Here is a 20310-nt window from a genome sequence, read left to right as displayed (position 1 = left end):
AAAGCTATGATCCCTTATTGACGTCACTTGGTAAATCCCCTTCAATCAGTGTCGATAAAGGAAGGACTTTAAAGAAGGACGTTAAAGCCTTGAGACAATAGAGTCATGGATTTTGCAAGACAAAAATATTTAAGTGCCAAGCGCACTGGTTAGTATCAAGAAGTGCAACGCTGCTGGGTTTTTCCACGCTCAACAGTTTCCCATGTGTATCAAGAATGGTCCACCACCCAAACGACATTCAGCCAACTTGACAACTGTGGGAAGCATTGGAGTCAACCTGGGCCAGCATCCCTGAGGAACGCTTTCGACACCTCGTAGAGTCCATGCCCTGACGAATTGAGTCTGTTCGGAGGACAAAAGCAGGGGTTTAAGTCAATATTAGAAAGGTGTTCTTAATGTTTTGTACACTACATGTATATTCAGACTGTGGTAGAGTCAAACAAGATGGGACCGACATTGTTTAGCTGCACTAGTGTTAATACGGATTTTGTCAAAGTAAAGCCACAGAACGTCGTTAGAACATGTGCTATGCAAATAGAAAAACAAAAGCCATCCGTGTAAGCATTATAATTGGCCAATGAACGTGGATGACAAAAACTCCCCAGAACATGGATGACTTAAAGTTCCCATTCAGGCATTGTGAGTTCAGCCTCTGAGGTATTGGAGAAACATGAGCTTGTCCTCTAACCTGAAAAGCACTCTGAAACCTCAATGATGTGGCAATCTTGAAAAAGGCCAATCTGAAGAGACCATAACTTTCCTTAACTTCTAGTGTTTGTTGTTTGTGAAGCACCAGCATTGCCCTTCAGCTATCTGGGTCTCTGCAGAGTGGATACTTTGTAGGAAAGAATACAGGCAAAGGCCTCCATTTATTTGAATAGAAACGTGTCTTCTGTACTGTTTGTTGCAACCAATATACTCCAGAATCTTAATCAAAAAGCTCAATTTCAAAATACAACAAATATGCCTTCCTTTCAACTCTGTGGCCAGCACCAACAAAAAGTATGGGAGTGTGTGTCTTCCAGAACAATGTGCCAACTTAAGAAAACAGCATTTTTTTTTTCTGTGAACCCCCTCTATTTATTGTGTTGCGCTCACAGAGGAGAAGAGAGCAGGGGGCGAGTAAATGCCCTAATCTCATTTACGGGACAGCAAGGCGCCATTCAATGTGCCTCAAAGACACAACACACTGGAACTTGGCTCCCTTCCTCTCCTTAGCTCCTCTCCACTGATACCCGCCTCTCAACAAAACATCTGTGTGCTCGGCACAATGCTTTGCCGTCACCAAGAAAGACGTGACACACACAAACATCTACACACGCCACACATTCCAGTACACAGATCTGCAATCTGGCAAATTGCAATCCCTCAACAGAGGCCTACGTTGACATTTGCTGTGACCAGATAAAACCAGAAGAGTGGGCTAGTTTCTGGCAACAACCAAAAACTCTCCACAACTCCTGCTATTGGCTGGCTGGTGAGGCCCTATGTCATGGGACAGTTATGGATGAGCCATTTGTGTGACTGGGGCGAGTGCCCGGGACACAGGGCCCGTTTGACAATGCCATGGTTACCATCAGGGTAATAGATTCAGTTGTGTGTTAGAGCAGCTCTCACCCTGGGAAAGGAAAACAGGACAAGATACATGGGAACTGCCTTCTCTCTCCTTTAACTGCCCCCAGTGCACAAATCTGCCTTCCTCTAACCGCCACTGCTATCGTCATTGATGTCATTTAACTTCTTGACCCTAGGAGGCAGAGTTTTTATGTTTGGAAAAATAACATTCCCAATGTAAACGGCCTATTTCTCAGGCCCAGATGCTAGAATATGCATATAATTGACAGATTAGGATAGAAAACTAAAGTTTCCAAAACTGTCAAAATATTGTCTGTGAGTATAACAGAACTGATTTTGCAGGCGAAAACCTGAGGAAATCCAACCCGGAAGTGGCTCTTATTTTGAAAATTCCCTGTTCCATTTCCTGCCTATCCTCCATTTAAAAGGGATATCAACCAGATTCCTTTTCCAATGGCTTCCACACGTTGTGAACAGGCTTTAGACATAGTTTCAAACTTTTATTCTGAAAAATAAGCGAGATTTATCAAAACGCGTCAGTGGATGGCCAGGTGTCCTTTGATTAGTTCATGCGCGCGAAAGTTGTTGCTCGACATTTTCTTTCTCTCTAGTATTGATAGTTTACCGTTCGGTTGAAATATGATCAATTAGTTATGTTAAAAACAACCTGAGGATTGATTATAAAAAACGTTTGTCAAGTTTCTACGAACTTTACGTATACTATTTGGAATTTTCGTCTTCCCTTCATGACTGCTGGATCCTGTTGATTTCTGAACATAACGCACCAACCAAATGGAGGTTTTTGGATATAAAAATAATATTTATCGAACAAAAACGAACATTTATGTAACTGCGAGTCTCGTGAGTGCAAACATCCGAAGATCATCATTGCTGCTAGCTGTCCGTAATGTTTTGTCTAGTGACCGATAAACTCAAATGTTTGGATTGCTTTCGCTGTCAAGCATATTTTCAAATCTGACACGATAGGTGGATTAACAACAAGCTACGCTGTATTTTGGTATGTTTCACTTGTGATTTCATGAAAATAAATATTTTTTGTATTTTTTTTTTTAATTTGGCGCTCTGCAATTCAGCGGTTGTTTACGAAAATGATCCCGTTAAAGGGATCCGTGCGCCAAGAGGTTAACGGTGGATCTCTGTTGCCAGAACAGTTGCAGTATTTCTAATGTATTTCTGATGCTGGTATCCAACATACCAAGCACTCCGGCCAGAGAGCCATCTTTCTAGGACTATTCTCTGAGTGCCTAAACGCGACTCGCACCAAATAATGGCAACAATTGTCTACCACAACCTTTTAATAGCCGAGGAACAGGATCTGAAGTACTCCTGTCCTAGATGTATTGTTTTTAAAACACTATACTGGCCTCAAGAAGAGTGTTCCATGATTTAACTGATTAAAGTCTCTCGGGGCTCTGTAATGTTCCATCCTTGTAGCGGTCTCGGGCAAATCTTCACTTGACATGGAGTTATGCATGTGCACTCTAACTTGTGCACAAATTCCTCGACTAACCGGTGCCCCCGCACATTGACTGTACCAGTACCCCCTGATTATATTGCCTCGCTATTGTTATTTTACTGCTGCTCTTTATTTGTGACTTATTTATTTTTTAGGTATTATTCTTAATCTTAACTTCATTGTTGGTTAAGGCTTATAAGTAAGCATTTTACTGTAAGGTCTACACCTGTTGTATTTGGGGCATGTGACAAATAACATTTGATTTGAATTAGTGTATGAGAGTGTTTGTGTATTTCAAAGTCTATTAGGCCCTCTGAACAGCTGGCGGAGGGTATAAATCAGAATGCTGAGAGCACTCTGCCCAACTGTACCACACACACACACAGAGCCCCAGGACAGCACATAACACACAGCAAGACTCCAAATATGCCCCCCTCATCTCCCTCTCTCCTCCCCTTCTGGGCCTCGCTAACATCACACAACGCTCATCTGAAATCTTTGGGAGTATTTTTAGAATTCTGCTAATGGGGTTCAGGTGCACAAGATGCCTTTCGCTAAGGTCAGGTGACAAACTTGTAAACGAGAACTTTGGTGGTCTGGAGTAAAACCACATGCAAATCTAAAGCATTATCCCAACATTCATAGCGTGATTAGTGATTTTACTTGAACTCCGCCCACTTCTGCTGGCAAAAAAAAGCCTGTGATTGATATTGACATCTGCAACAATTCAGTCCTGTATGAGGTGTCATGCTCTTAGTACACAGGGTACTGATAAACAAACTCCTAGAACTGTGGCAAACCCTCTTTCACAGAAAGGATTCTCTGCTGACTTCTTCATGTCTGAGCTGCATTTAGCCTAAACCACCTGCTCCTCCCCCCTACCAAGGGTCCATTATATCTCCTGTAAAAGAAACAGCCTGACCAGATATATACACAAAAGCAACAGTCGAAGTGGGAAACCTAAAATAGCTCCTGGTGATAAAAATAGATGTGGGGTAGGCAAAGGAAGGCTCCCATCTTGTGGTTTCTTTTGGGTCCAAACATAGCCGTTTTTTTTCTACAGCAGAAAACGACTGTTTACTTGGACTAGATACACTTCACCTCATTTATCTGAACAACCGTATGCTGCATAGTAAGGCAGTGGAGTCTGAGGAGAGCAACAACCTTTCCATAACAGCAACCTTCGTATCACCTATATAGGGCAGAGCTGCACTTGCTCAAGTTGGTCAAGAAAGGCCAGCAGGAGTCTTTGTACAGTTTGCCAGTGCCGAATATCAATCTTGTAACAAAATCAACACAGAGGGGGTGGTGGGGGGGTGGAGACGTGAGGCGATTCCTAAGGGTACGGAAAAACAAGGCGGAGGGGAGCAGAGCAGGAATTCTGTCCTCACTGAGGTCATAGGCCTGGCGAGCAGATGTTTCCCCTTCTGACCCGTCTGGAACTCGTTGGACGGTGGATGGGAACCCAGAGAAACTGGCTTTTAGTCAGTCGCAATCGAACCTCCTGGACATTCTAATCACGTGATTTGCCCAATTACGTAAAATGTAATACTCCCCTCCTCTACTCATGAACAAGGGTTGTTCAGTACCAACATGCACCCAGTGGACGGCTATTATTCCATTTGGAATCATGTCCGTGACGTTAGCATCGCATTGACGCAGCTGAAGCAAGCAAGCAGCCTTGGAAAAAAACATCACTCACAGGGGAAAGAAACTGAATGTCATGATCGAGATCCTCAGCTTGGCACTGCTTAGCCCCCAAGCAGAGAAAAGCAGCACATATCCAAAAGACTTCAAAAAGAGACAAAATGGCATTGTGGGAGATCGGGGGCAAAATAAATAAACATAAGCCCTGTGTATGCCCCTTTAGAGCACATCACCAATCTGAACACACACACAAGATCTCCTGGCACAAGTGTGTAGAGATAAGAGTGGGCACAGTCAAAAGGTGCTGTGTATCTTGGAGCACTTATTGAGAGATTGATAAGACTCCCAGAGGGTAAGTCAATGAGGATCTGGGCAGCAGCTCAAGGCAGATCTGTGCCAAATGAAAACCCTGGGAACGAGTTCAGTTGGACGTGCCTGGCATGAGGCAGGATACCTGTGGTACCAAGGGCAACATCTGGCATCAAGAAGGTCTAGCAAATCAGACACAGCATCTTTTTACTTGCTGAACTTGCAGCTTGGAAAACTATGGCATTGGGGGGGGGATTTGATCATACTCTTTTCATGCATCGTAGACGCCTACTTGCAGACAAGGATGAAGAAGCTAGCTTCACGCTAGATGATAAAGCTCATTCTTATGGAACTCATGAAATTTAGGGAGCGCAATGGCGCAATTGATTAATGTTCGGTGGGACCTAACTTTCAACTGATGCACTGCTCTGTTCTATTCTATTCATGCAACCCAGTGAAATATGAGCTTGAAGAGTATATGCAAGGACTATTCAGGCACAAGGTGACACCGATATAGAGCTTAGCTATAAGCTGAATATAAAAAAAAAGGCTCAGAGCTCCGTTTGTAATCTGCATAGTGCAATGTAGAATGTGTTGAAGACAATTTGTAATCTGTGTTTAAGTGTTAAGATTTTATACATGTCAAGGCTTCAAGAAAGTAAACCTTCAAAGCAGGGCCTCGGCCGTGTGAAGGACTGATTTTTGACATGCTCACAACTGAAATATTTTAATGGGGTTGGGGAGAGGGGCATATCAAGAGATACACTATATATACACAAGTTTGTGGACACCCCTTCAAATTAGTGGATTCTGCTACTTCAGCCACACCCGTTGCTGACAAGTATAAAATCGAGCACACAGCCATGTAATCTCCATAAACAAACAGAGGCAGGAGAATGGCCTTACTGAAGAGCTTAGTGACTTTCAACGTGGCACAGTCATAGGATGCAACCTTTTCAACAAGTCAGTTTGTCAAATTTATGCCCTGCTAGAGCTCCCCAGTCAACTGAAAGTGATGTTATTGTGAAGTGGAAACATGTAGGAGGGAACAACGGCTCAGCTGCGAAGTGGTAGGCCACAAGTTCACAGAATGTGACCACCGAGTGCTGAAGTCAGTAAAAATCGTCTGTTCTCGGTTGCAACAGTCACTACGGAGTTCCAAACTGCCTCTGGAAGCAATGTCAGCACAATAACTGTTCGTCGGGCGCTTCGTGAAATGGGTTTCCATGGCCGAGCAGCCGCACACAAGCCTAAAATCACCATGCGCAATACCAAGGGTCAGCTGGAGTGGTGTAAAGCTCGCCGCCAATGGACTCTGGAGTAGTGGAAACGCGTTCTCTGGCGTATGAATCACGCTTCACCATCTGGCAGTTCGACGGACAAATCTGGGTTTTGTGGATGCCAAAATAACACTACCTGCCCCAATGCATAATGCCAACTGTAAAGTTCGGTGGAGGAATAATGGTCTGGGGCTGTTTAAGGTTTGGGTTGGCCCCTTAGTTTCCAGTGAAGGGAAATATTAAAGCTACAGCATACAATGCCATTCTAGACGATTCTGTGCTTCCAACTTTGTGGCAACAGTTCAGGGAAGGCCCTTTCCTGTTTCAGCATGACAATGCCCCAGTGCACAAAGAGAGGTCCATACACAAATGGTTTATTGAGATCAGTGTGGAAGAACCCTGACCTCAACTCCATCGAACACCTGTGGGATCAATTGGAACGCCGACTGCAAGTCAGGCCTAATCGCCCAACATCAGTGCCCGACCTCACTACTGCTCACGGCTGAACGGAAGCAAGTCCCCGCAGCAATGTTCCAACATCTAGTGGAAAGCCTTCCCAGAAGAGTGGAGGCTGTTCTAGCAAAGGGTGGACAGACTCCATATTAATGCCCATGCGTTTGGAATGAGATGTTCGACAAGCAGGTGTTCACATACTTTTGTTCATGTAGTGTACCAGACCTCAATAGGCCTCTCCCTCTTTCTCTCCCTCAGCTATCAGACACTGCTATGGGTAGCCTGTACAGTGCCTGTGCCTCAGACTGGCACCTTATATGGCAGCAGCTGGGTGAAGAGCAGGAGAGAGCTAGCTAGGTTGGCGTTGGGCACAAGTTGAGTTCAGAGCAGAGTGAGGGACGACAGCACTGCAGAGCTAAGCTGAGGATGTAGGAAAGAGAGGAAAAGAGCGAGAGAGCAAGGGGGCTCTGTTTTTAACTGTAGTTTTCTAAAAAGGGGTCATCATCCCATTGATCCAACTTTTCACACAGGGATTGGGTTCCCTTCATCCTTGAGCTTTATGTTAGATGTACTAACACCCGGCGAGGGGTCCGACTGGGCTGTGTAGGGCGGGAAGGTTGGAGGCGGTGGGCAATTAGCATCTGACTTGTTACCCTGCGAGGAGGACTTCTGAGAAACAGCAGAGGGTCTGGCAAAAAGAAAGGGTTGTTGGGGCTAGGGGGGGGGATTAGGGGGCTTGAGGGTGCGCCCCCCCCCCATAGCGGTCCCTTCACTCTTGATTTAAGGGTCCTAATTAAGAGCCGCCACATGTTTTTATTTGGGTTTGCTCTCAGCAACGCCACAAACTGCTACAAAAAAGCAGAGCCTCCATATTTCACATCTTTTTTTTTTAAATCATGATTTTAACTCAAAACTCCAAGCCCCACCAGCCCGGCTACGGTCTCAATATTACTGAGAATGAGATGTGAAAACAACAGTGTTGAGCAAACAGACAGCCTAGAAAGTCCCTGGTCTGGTCTTTTGTGGTTCACTATTTCCTTCTCCAAATAAATCCCACCACTTAATTTCAAAGACAACGACTCCGGTCTGCCCAATCGCTTGCGGATGTATGGCCAAGATTTTAGGAGGGAAATTAGATGTTATCTACCCACCGAAAATACTGTATGTCTAGATAGTTGCGTATTTTTGCATATACATTGACACTGACGGCATCTTTTCATATATATATTTTTTATATAAATGCCATTAAAAACTTCCGTATTTGTGCTACAGGGTTACGAACTGGTTACTACAGGGGAAAGTTGGTCTGACAAAACATTTGTAAAATAGCTACCTGATAGGAGAATCAGAAAAACCATTAGGGATGTGTTAACACAGTGCAGATAGAAAATCGAACTGGTCATTGCTAGCTTCTGATTAAAATAAAAAAGCGTTGACTCAGAACTGTAAGGGACTGCTTCTGACACGAGTCCAGAAAACATTTAAATCCTCCCTGCATGTAATCCAATGCTGAGAAGACGAGTACATAAAAATAAAGTACATTCCATCAGGCAGCCAAGCACATACTATACACACACAGAGCATGCCAACATGATAACAGGCTAACTGGGCCATGGGAGTAAAAAGTCTAATAAGTATGTAATACCTGCTGCTACCCAGCTGTTATCGCTCTCACATGCTATCCTAATGGTGCTTGAATAAAACAGCTTGGATTCCTAGTGGATGATGTGGTAAAAAAAAGAAAAGAAAAAGTGATAGATGTGGGTCAAGTCAGTCACCCAGGAGTGGCATCGGCTGAGCTAACAAAACCCAATCCCTCATCTGAGTAATCTCCAGCCACATGGAGAAGTCATCAGTCCCTCCAGCTCTAACGCCACCAACCTGCTCCACCCGGATGTCGTAGTCCCCGTTCAACTTCTTCCCTCGGAAATACTTGGCCCTGTGAGGAAAGAAAAATGGGAAAGAGCCTAATGAGACAAGATCACAACTTTCGGAGCTTATAAACTTTCACCACACAGTAGCCTAGGTGAGTTTCTAGACAGGAAAAGATTCTCTACTGGCTTGAAATGACCCATGTAGAGACGACTAGAAAAATAACTTCTTTAGTATCACCTAAATTCTGTATAATTATAAAAAGGTCTCCGTTGTAGTGGCCACCTGTGTATACCACTACACTTCAGTTTACATTTACATTTAAGTCATTTAGCAGACGCTCTTATCCAGAGCGACTTACAAATTGGTGCACTCACCTTAAGATATCCAGTGGAACAGCCACTTTACAATAGTGCATCTAAATCTTTTAAGGGGGGGGGGGGGGGGGGGGGGGGGGGGGGGGTAGAAGGATTACTTTATCCTATCCTAGGTATTCCTTAAAGAGTTTATTTCCACCAACAGAGAAAAGTACGTAGTCACAACAGTATGCAGTCAAAGCAACCTCAGAATAATCTGTTCATTTGATTGAGGAAGGCTGAAACGTCAAGTTTTCCAAAATAGCTTGAGACCATTGACATATTTGTTTCCATGATTACAGCATTATGTGGTCCTTGTGTCGTACCACACAAGCAAACTTTCCCAGACTAAAAACCAGCTGAGCATCATAATCAGTCAGAACATCATATCTCCCACTTATTAGGCACCTCATCAAGAAACAGCGAGCGAGAGAGAGAGGGGAAAAGGGAGGCGGATCTCAAATCAAAAGTATATTACAGATATGACTCAATGCCCCTGAATAGGACTCAATGTCCCTGTACACAAAACAGCAATGTCCTTTTTCTGTCTGAAAACCCATTTCCTGTTCCTAACCATGATATCCTTACAGGCCAGGCATCACTGGCATCGTCAAACACCATAGGCAGGAAACCTGATTACACTTTTAGACAGCCTTGAAACAAACACACAAGGAACAAACGAGGCAGAAACCGACGGGGATGTGTCGCTTTAAAAAGCGAAGGGGGCGGACATTCACATAAATCTGGACATTTCAGATATACTACCTCTCGTGCACACTTTTGGGCGTTAAGTGCTCTACGTTTATAGCTTGTGTCTTTGGCAACACTCTGTGGGTCCAGCCGGTGAACTCTCAACCCTAGCAGGCGTGGGCCGGTTATCAATCTGTCAAGGGCTACATGCTATCTGTTGTTGTGTGTGTGTGTGTGTGTGTGTGTGTGTGTGTGTGTGTGTGTGTGTGTGTGTGTGTGTGTGCTCTACATGCTGGAGGCTCCTGATCATTAGGGCACAGGCTGTTAAAGATTTAGAGTAACTGCCTTTAAACTTCTTTGGGATTGCACATTTTCTGTTCTCACACATTTTTGTCTTAGAGTTTTTTCGGTGACAGAAAAAACAAAAGTAATCCAAGCTTCTCGCATTCTTTCCCATCTCTTCTTGCAACTTTCTACTAATCACTCCTTGCATGGCTGGCCCAAGAACAAATGACTTGGAAGAACATTTCATTTCCATAGTGGGGTAAAAAAAAAAAAAAAAAAAGAAGTACAGGACCACCTGTGTGCACACACACTGCACAAAAAAAACTATTGAACCCCTGGGCCTCGATAGACCCCCTTCAAACTAATGAGCAGTCATTATGGCAGCAAAATTTTAACAGTGGAATTAATAAATGTTCTATATGAAAAATCCCTTCTTGTGAAACATATTTCTTTTTTATTAGTTTGTTACTGTTGGACAGGTCTCAAACCTTTTCTAGCATGAGAGCTACTTTTAAATTATGAAACATATATTTGGAGTAACTCAGATTCATTTTTTTGTAGCTTTTATAAGCACTCTTTGTATTTTCCTGAATTATATTTTCCTTGGTTTGGGATTTTTTTCCTCAGATTTTCACTCTAAAAATTACAATTATTTCTTAGAGAATTTTAAGCATTCTTTCAATGCCTAAATTACAGAAGAAAAAATGTTAGGGTGGGGGAAAAAAACAACCATTTAGATTTTTTTGTTAACACCCTTTGATTGTGCATTTTATGAGATGTTTTTGTTGCTGTATATGTCATGACAGAGCTTGCAAAACAAATACCCATCCGATCGATACAAATAATCGTTATATAATCCTGCCAGGTAAATCTACTGCATCATTACCGCTAACTGGCTAAATGACAGACAAACACACACACCCTCCACACCACAGACACACAGGGCCAACGTTGCTGGAAATTAATTGAGTGTTACGTTTAGTTCAAATTGCCTTTAACTAAGGATAATGTCAAAATGGATTTAAATTGGATAGTAGCCAGGAGCTTAAGGTGTCTGATACTTGACTGTTTGCGGTAGAGTTCTCATTCCCAGCCCAAATCAGACGGGGCCTGACCGCCCGGCCTTATACATGATAATAATAAAACGCTTGATTGTATTTAAAAAAGGCATGTATGACTTGATTTCTATGCTGTGTAATGGTATGAATGATTGATTGATGCAAACCAGCACGATGGCGCTGCTTTTTTCCAGAAATATTTGGCGAGCTACTTATAGCTGGGCTAAGAGCTATTGGTAGCTTGCGATGAACCGTTTGGAGACCCCTGCTACTTAAAAAAAAAAAAAAAAAAACATTCAAGTGTTCAACACATTTTATCCTTGGACTGCATTTGTTACAACTAGGAAACAGAAAGCGTGTGTTGGAAATTGGTAACAGCTTCTTTCTATAACAAAATTAATGAAATACCCCAACCACCAAGACGCTCAGTCAAATAATGAAAACATCAGTAGCCTAAACATGCTGGATAACTACTGAAAATCAGCACAAAAGTAATAACGGCATTATAATTAATATAAGGCTCAATATGACAGCAGTCAAAAATAGTAAATTGTCAGCTCATTAGAGCATGTCCATGTCACAAACAAGGAAAGCTGGTGAATGTGTTGCTAATGTTGTTTTTTGCTTGAGATGTAGGGCCCTGGTCTCTCAATGACATTTTGAGCTGATAAATAGCCTTGTCGTCGGCTTGTTCAATCCAAACGGGTCCATCCCTCCTCTACCCCGTTTCACTTGGTGGCGGCACAGGCATCTATCTGTTCAGTGAGCACTGTTCTGGATTTTTTTGCGCTTAGGCCTCAAAGGTGTAGGTTCAGGCTGAGGCTTAGAATCAGCAGAATAATCAGAGATGTTGTGATTCATTTCTTCCCCACCATCGGAGTCGTTTTTTCCATTCAGATTTTGTAGCAATGCTAATGCAGCATGTGCATCATCTTGTGCATTCATCTTGGTCTTCTTGCCATTTGAAAAGTACGCATGCTCTCACTGTGTACTCCAAGTAGGCCAGAATAGACAGCTTGGATTCGGTGTCCTGATATAGTGCACATACCCCTTTGAGATTAGAATAGATCAAAACAAAAAAAAATGCCGATCCTGTTTATTCATAAAATTGGTGATTACATAATTATCTTTCGCTTCCCCTCACCTCATTAACTCACCCATTCTCTACCTTTCTCCCCCATGATACTTTACTTCACGTTGTTATATCTATTCAATTGGTTGTTTCGGTAGAGTTTAGGTTCAGTTCAGGCAATTATCGGGTGATTATCAACAGGGCATGGCCCGTTCAACTATCAGGACAAGGCTCGGAGCAGGCTCTGCTGTCAGAAGAAACTCTCACCGGAGAAAGCATTAGAGTGAGCTAAACAGCGCCTCTCTGTCTTACTATATGTTTATTTTTTATTTATTTTATTTTACCGTTATTTTACCAGGTAAGTTGACTGAGAACACGTTCTCATTTGCAGCAACGACCTGGGGAATAGTTACAGGGGAGAGGGGGATGAATGAGCCAATTGTAAACTGGGGATTATTAGGTGACCATGATGGTTTGAGGGCCAGATTGGGAATTTAGCCAGGACACCAGGGTTAACACCCCTACTCTTACGATAAGTGCCATGGGATCTTTAATGACCTCAGAGAGTCAGGACACCCGTTTAACGTCCCATCCGAAAGACGGCACCCTACACACAGGGCAGTGTCCCCAATCACTGCCCTGGGGCATTGGGATATTTTATTAGACCAGAGGAAAGAGTGCCTCCTACTGGCCCTCCAATACCACTTCCAGCAGCATCTGATCTCCCATCCAGGGACTGACCAGGACCAACCCTGCTTAGCTTCAGAAGCAAGCCAGCAGTGGTATGCAGGGTGGTATGCTGCTGGCCATATGTAGCCTATGTATCTGATGCTGTCTGGATAAAAAGATTATGACACGCCATACTATTTTTGTCCAGACAGCATCAGATACACATGAGACAGGGGGGAGCTGTTGTTTCGCTCGCGCCGCTTATTTATAAAATCGGAGATTGATGAGTCTTTTGGTTAAGAAAAATACCTACAAAAATAATAAATAAAAGTAACAAATAATTAAAGAGCAGCAGTAAAATAACAATAGCGAGGCTATATACAGGGGGCACCGGTACAGAGTCAGAGTGCGGGGGCACCGGTTTGAATTCCCCCTATCCCTGCTTTCTATATGCTGCTTAAGATCACCGATCTTAAGGTTTTCCAGCTGTTGAGCTGTTGACTATAAGATCCATGGTTATCCTTCCCTGTCAGTTAGCGGTGGACCTTTGAAAAAGTCTGACTTGGATACAGTAAAGACCAATGCTCTGTCACCCAGGGCCACACTTACCTTCACCATGACGGTAATAGAGCATGAGCAATTAAGCAAGACCAGGAGGCTTGCGTATGTGCTAAAAATGACATGTTGTCAAGCCAAGGCATTCATTGCACAACTTGTCACCACTTCAAATTATCAATTAAATGTACGGTCAGTTGGACTTTAAAAAGTTCTGAGGTGAGCAGCCCTTCCCATGGTTCGAAGAGTAAACACCCAGACAGGATTTGGCCCATGTTCTCTACAAACACATTGTAAAAACATCATGCAGAGGAATACAGGATCTTTACCATGACACTTTTCCCCTCATTGCATTAGTCTCCCATAGAGCCAAAGTGAGTCATGTATTTTGACAGATGAAATCTGGAATTTGTCCTTTCTTACAAGTGAAAACATGGGTTACGCTATATGACAATAAGAACTCACAGCCAGATTTTTCCCACAGCCGTCACAATTACCCTCACTTTGACAGCAGATATGACATCAGTGATTGTACTGCATTTACCAAAGAGCGGTTGGATAGAGTAATCTAATATAGGATCATTCAAGAGCCGGTACATTGTTCAGATTCAAAACAACTAACTGACAGTTTCTTGGCTTGCAGAATGTCATGTGGCAGGGTATTCTTAGGAGGGTGTGGCATGACAGGGAGCCAATGGCAAGTACGATAAGGAGAGCAATATGGTGAGAGAGAGGGACGAGGCGGTAATCAAGAGAAAGGGAATCCTGGGAATGAGAGATTCCGAAAGACGGTGAGAGAAAAACAGGTGAAAACAGGAATGAGAGATCGAGAGCTTGCGAAAGATAGAATGAGAAATGGAGAGAGAGAAAGAGGGAAAGGAAAGAGATGAGTGAGAAACAGACAAAGTGATGAGGATGGTGATGTTGTGGGTGGTGAAAGCTGCTGTGTGTGTGTGTGTGTGTGTGTGTGTGTGTGTGTGTGTGTGTGTGTGTGTGTGTGTGCACCACCATTGTGCCGCAGTCAGAGTTGGAGGCCAGGCCTGTCAGGGGAGCCCAGCGTTTCCCCGGAGACCAGCAGCTTCTCCTCTGGTATGCTCTGGAGGAGATGTGGCCCCGAGGCAGCGGGCAATGATCGATGGACATGGGACACCCTCACCAACCCACAACTCAAAGACACTAATAGCTTGGATATACAGTACTGAGCTACTAGTTGTAATCCAACTGTCTGTGCAAACACCTCCCAAGAGGAGCCATACATATTACAGTCAGCTATGAGATTCTATTAAATATTAACAAAATTATAAAAGGTCAATTCAGGGCACTTAAAACTGTGGCAAAGCTACCACACATGTTGTAACACTGATTGGTATTTAATGTAAATCAAACCCATTTCAGAGAAGAGATCCTATCAGCCATCAATAAGCCATCTATCAGTGCATCATAAAAAAATACATCTAATTCTCATACTTGGCTAAGATATATATTTTGGTAATCATGGATCACTAAAGCTTTTAAAGTGTCAATGTCTGCATTACACCACATGATCCCAAGGCTTGGATATAGGTCAAATGGTGTTACAATAACTCACCGTAATACGGAGTTAACCTGGTATTAAAGCAAATCAAAACCAGATTAATGCACCGAGGTACTGACAGAGACAAAGCGAGAAAACATTGACCAATTTCACTAGTCCCATTTTGTCTACAAATGAAACCAAACAGAGCAACAGTTTGTTGCCTCCCATCAGACAAACACTGATCCTGAATTTACAAACGCCGCTCTTTTTTGGTTGCCTGGTGGGAAAGGACGACGGTCATCATAGGGTTTTATTGTGGTTATTTATCGCATGGCCGTTCGCCTGCGGTCCGGGGCAACCTTCTCCAAGCTATCCGTTTGTGTTGTTCGTGTTAAAAGTTTCTGCTCCAGATAAAACACTTGTGTTGGCAACCGTAGCAACAATAAAAGTGCCGGGAGATAGGATCAATGTTGATTTATGGAGATGCAGTAAAGAACACAAAGGCATCTGAGGACTATTGGAAAGCTTAGGCAGCCACAAAGCGAACTTTTCATGAACTACTGTACCTTTCAAATGGGAATCAGATTTAAAGCCCTAGATTTCACCTAAAACCATGATCTACTACCATACCTTAAGGGTTTTAATATAGCATCCCCAGCAACTGTCCTCCACTAAAATAAAGAGATGTAAACTTTTCTGTTGAATCAGACATCCATTTCATTTCAACCCCGTTTACCATCTGCACATCTACTGCTGCATATATTGGTGGTGATGGACAGAATGGTGTTGACAATTCCACCTGACCCTGTTAAATTTAGTGTCTGCAAAATGACTAAATCATAAACTAAATGTCGTGGTAATGGAGGCCCATTTAAACACTTCTGGAGCTTGAAGTTTCCCCTCCAACGCCAGCCAAGTACATGGAATAGAATGGAGACAGACGGTAGCAGGAGGGTTCACAGAAAACTGACATCTGTGGTAGCACTACCTGGCCATCAACTCACCCACACGTTAAAACTGAATAGAGAAAACTAGCATGCCTAAATGTATGTTTGTTTCACTGTCTTAAACAAATAGTGAGGGGGAAGAAGAGGCACAATGATCCATACACGTTGCCAAAGCAGCAGCCAAATATTTCACATTGAAAGGCTTTCACGAGTTTCACTTCTCTCAGGGGTATTGCTCAATGGTTAACTGTTGAGCTGCTGCTATTCTCCACTCTAACGCCCCCTTTGATATAGTAGCTTAGTCCCAGATGTGTTTGCGCTGTCTTGCCAACTCAACAACATCTGGGACCAGGCTATTGAAGTAGATTTAGATGCAATATGGTAAGGCAAGTCTATTGTACTGAATTACAGTGATTTAAAGAGATGATGATAAAAAGAGAAGAGCCTCAAGGGACAAATTACACCAAGTGTGTAGGTCTCATGAAAATGGGCCATGCTGCTACTACAAAGCTCAATCTGATGATACACTGCTCACTCTATACTGAGAAAAAAAGTTAATCCCCATATGTTCGAAATGGAACGATTACAAAAGAATAAGACCATGTATGTTCCACTTTTACAGATCTGTATTGTGGTGGCAGATCATGTGTGTTCACAGGTAGTACTGAATGGTTAGAGGTAACCCAGGAAGCAATGCTCAGCATATTCTCTCAGAGTTTTCCAATAGGTTATCAGCTAGCGCCATCTGCTGTTCATAATGCAGTGTTACTCCACAGAGATGCAGGGAATGTGGAGAAACACATCAGCGTCGAGTCGGTTGTGATCTGGCGGCAGGTGGACTACAGTGCCTCAGTGTGGTCAAAAATGAAATACCTTAGTTTTCATATCGTAATATGGCAATACTGTTTATAATCGAAACAATATGCATAAAAATACTTCAAGACCGATATTTATTACAGCCTTTTACCAGCCATTTCCACACGTCGCCAAAAGATAAAGAGAAGACCGCATGGTTGATACCATACACACAAATATAATGATATGCTTAGTAAAGGATTCATTCAATTTCTTACTGACAGCTGAGCATTTGTACCGGAATACATGCACTTAGTATGTTCACTTATAGACCTAAGCTTAAAATGGACATGGTGCCTGGGCAAACGGATATGAACACAAAGGCCCACTACACTGTACAAACAAGGGACGTCTGCTATACTGTGTATAATAAGGTCAAGGCCAAGTTTAATGGAGACGCTTAATCACAATTCTTTTGATATTGTATCCAGTATGTTTTTATGTTTGGCCCATGTCTGCACAGAGGACCTATGAAACATTCATACTATTATACCATTAACAAACACATTTCTCTTCTCCTTTAGTCTGGTTGCGACTCAAAAGCTCTATAACACATCCTCAGTAACATGAGTCAGTCATCACATCTCCTACAAATAATTACACAGTGGGCAAAATATATATATTTTTTAAACACTGCTGAGTTGTCATAGGCAGAGTGTACTGTATAAAAAGCTGCAGTGAGCTCCTTAGAGAACAGAGTGATTGACTCAGCCTAGAGAATCTACAGTAGATACTGAGGAGCTTCTTCGTCAGCGGCTTAATTACAGCTACGCGATAAGATGAAAGGGAATGAGACATTTTGGGATCCCAGATGGGCTTTAAAAAGGAGTAGATTTAAGAAGGAGAAGATTTAAGTACTGCACACAAAGCATAGTCTGCTGGGACATAACTTAGTAATAATTCCGAGACCAGTCAGGCCTCTCCGTAGAATCTTAATGGAGAGCTGAGGGCAGCGGCCAAGTTCAGAGGGAGAGATATTCTAGTCAGACTTAACCCATAAGAGTCTAAGCCCGCGGAGGATGGTTCTACTAACCTGTATGGAATTGTTTTAAGAAGGTCATAACAAGGATCATTTTGCTATTTGATTTGGAATTTTAAGATCCCTTGAAGTATCCTCCAAAAATATTTGATGAAATTTTTTTTTTGGGGCCTTACTGCTATTTGCCAATACAAACGCATTAAACAACAGATTCACTACATGGAAAAACAGATGTTTCCCTCCCCCCCCCAAAAAAATAATGGAAGTTTGTTCTGAGGTGTCCTATATCTGTGAGATATAAGAAAGGTCAGAAAACATAATTGTAAAACATTTTTTTTACACGTATTTAACCTCTCCATATATACTCCTATACATTTTCTTCAACTGATTCCGGGGGACCTTCAGACAAGCCTTAAAAGGCCTGTGGGGGTCCTAGAGCAACACAACCTGCATGTACATGTTCGTGAGAGTCTCACTTTTCCACCCGTTTCATATTAGTGTGTAGCCCAAACTGTTTGGAAGCTACAGACAGAAGTTGACAGCTCGGTTGTACCGACTTCCGTCCCAAAACGCTTGTGGGGGTCATAGAGCAAAAAAATAATAGTTTGTAGGGCAAACCGTTCGGACGCTACAGACGATTTTATGAGAAAACCGATTTTCGGGATCTCATGGACTGAGAAACTGTCACCTTTCAACACAGATACGGAAGTACGACATCGGCGGATGCGGTGGATTTAGACGCATCAAAACAGATATCGCTAGCTTGAACTTTATGGGGATGTTTTTAAATTGGGCTAATTTGATTTCCGCGGGGGCGCGGACATCGACTCTAGGGGTTTAAATAGACCGCCAATGCAATGCATGATTGTTACTAGCATCTAACTGGTGCCATATCAGCTGTTCCCTTTCTGAACTGGATTAGTTTTATTAGTATGACTAATGCTGCATACAAGAATAGACTTTAGCTATTTGATGGTAAATTCCATGTGCTGTCCAAGTGGGCAGAGGGTATGTGAAACACTGTTTAAGCACAAGTGCTTTTCATGCCAATTCAAATAGGTTGTGATATCAAGTAATACTTGCAATGTAGCCTAGGCTTGTGTAATATACTGATTTAGTGGTCACTTTCATGGGAGAGAAACATACCAGTCTGTGTGCAGGTCGTCGATGACCAATAGAATCTTGGGCTTCCGAATGACAGGTTTGGCGGGCGCTGCTGCGGCAGCTTCTGCCACCGCCGCTGAAGCCTTGGCTGCTGCTGCGGCGTTCTGTGCCAACTGGGCGGTCTTCACCACACTGGAGAAGGAGGTGAGGAAACCCCCGGGGGTCGGGGCCGGGGACGAGCCTAAGGCCGAGCCCGAGGCCGGGACCTGTGGTGGCAGGCTGGGGGGCGTTCGCCTCTCTGTGGCTGGGGAGGCGGGATTGGAGGTGGAAGAGGGCGGGGTGGGGCGAGGCCCACTCTGCAGGTCCATCATGTAGCCGTTGGGGAGGTTGGCCACGAAGCTGCTGTCGGACAGACGCCTGCGTAGGTAGTTCATGGTAACTGGCGGGTCGGTCGTTCAGGCCAGCTGGACTAGGGTAGACAGTGGGATCAGAGAGAGACAGAGGAAGGAAATGAAATTATTATTGTTACAAATTCATAATAATTAACAATAATTTGTTTTCCCTCTGGCACAATACAACAAACCCTATATGCTACTGTAAATGTAAAAAAACAACGTTTCCCATATTAATTGCATTCGGAACAAAAGGAGTATGGAGCAGAAGGCAGCATCACTGACGTCAGCTTAGCTCTCATAGGAACACACTGTTCTATAAAAACGCAGCCAGCCAGCCACCAATCATTGATGAAGAACGAAAGTAGGAGTGCACAACCCTGTTGGAACCACAGTGACAGCCTCAGACACATACGTGAGCTATTGCCTTAGGTAGGTGGGGGATTCACATTCACAAACCTAGTCAAACACACCGAATGCATTTTGAATCTGAATCTAAACAATGGCTTTGCATATTGAACAGAGATACTACTAATAGGCTCATGTTAAGGGGGGATTCCAATCACCTCATGCATTTTAAATCTAACCATCGACTATCTGCATATTAAACAGTTGGTACAGTACTAGGATAGGGAGTAGCCTCATGTCAGGAAGGATGTAGGGAGGGGGGATGCACAATTCAAACCTGTTTAAGGAGACTGTAGTTGCCTTAATACATTTTTGATTCTAACAATCTGCGTTGCATACAGAGTGGAGGTAGTGAGATACTGGGCTTGATCCAGAAGAACGTCACTCAGATCAGCTGCACTTACTAAGAGAATGATGTAGAGGTGTGCTGATTAGAGTGAGAGCTTGAGTTATGACACTTTGAATAAGTGCCTCATGAATATACACTGCTCAAAAAAATAGAGGGAACACTTAAACAACACAATGTAACTCCAAGTCAATCACACTTCTGTGAAATCAAACTGTCCACTTAGGAAGCAACACTGATTGACAATAAATTTCACATGCTGTTGTGCAAATGGAATAGACAACAGGTGGAAATTATAGGCAATTAGCAAGACACCCCCAATAAAGGAGTGGTTCTGTAGGTGGTGACCACAGACCACTTCTCAGTTCCTATGAAAATTCGCCTTCCTATGCTTTCTGGCTGATGTTTTGCTCACTTTTGAATGCTGGCGGTGCTTTCACTCTAGTGGTAGCATGAGACGGAGTC

The 20310-nt window shown here is 43.2% G+C and overlaps 1 protein-coding gene across 1 annotated transcript in view; it reads right to left on the bottom strand.

Annotated features, from left to right (window-relative positions):
* The window catches only part of LOC129865325 (synapsin-3-like), a 124944-nt gene that overhangs the window by 94917 nt on the left and 9717 nt on the right, over positions 1–20310 (bottom strand). The window contains exons 2-3 of the mRNA XM_055938011.1: positions 18742–19168; positions 8623–8680 (exon numbers count right to left, since the gene is read on the bottom strand). Of these exons, the coding sequence (XP_055793986.1) occupies positions 8623–8680; positions 18742–19133 (450 nt within the window). The 5' untranslated portion in view covers positions 19134–19168. The remainder of the gene's footprint in view (positions 1–8622; positions 8681–18741; positions 19169–20310) is intronic.

Source organism: Salvelinus fontinalis, chromosome 11 (assembly GCF_029448725.1).
Source record: "Salvelinus fontinalis isolate EN_2023a chromosome 11, ASM2944872v1, whole genome shotgun sequence".
In the NCBI taxonomy this organism is placed as follows: Eukaryota; Metazoa; Chordata; class Actinopteri; order Salmoniformes; family Salmonidae; genus Salvelinus; species Salvelinus fontinalis.
This window is presented reverse-complemented; position numbering and strand designations above follow the sequence as displayed.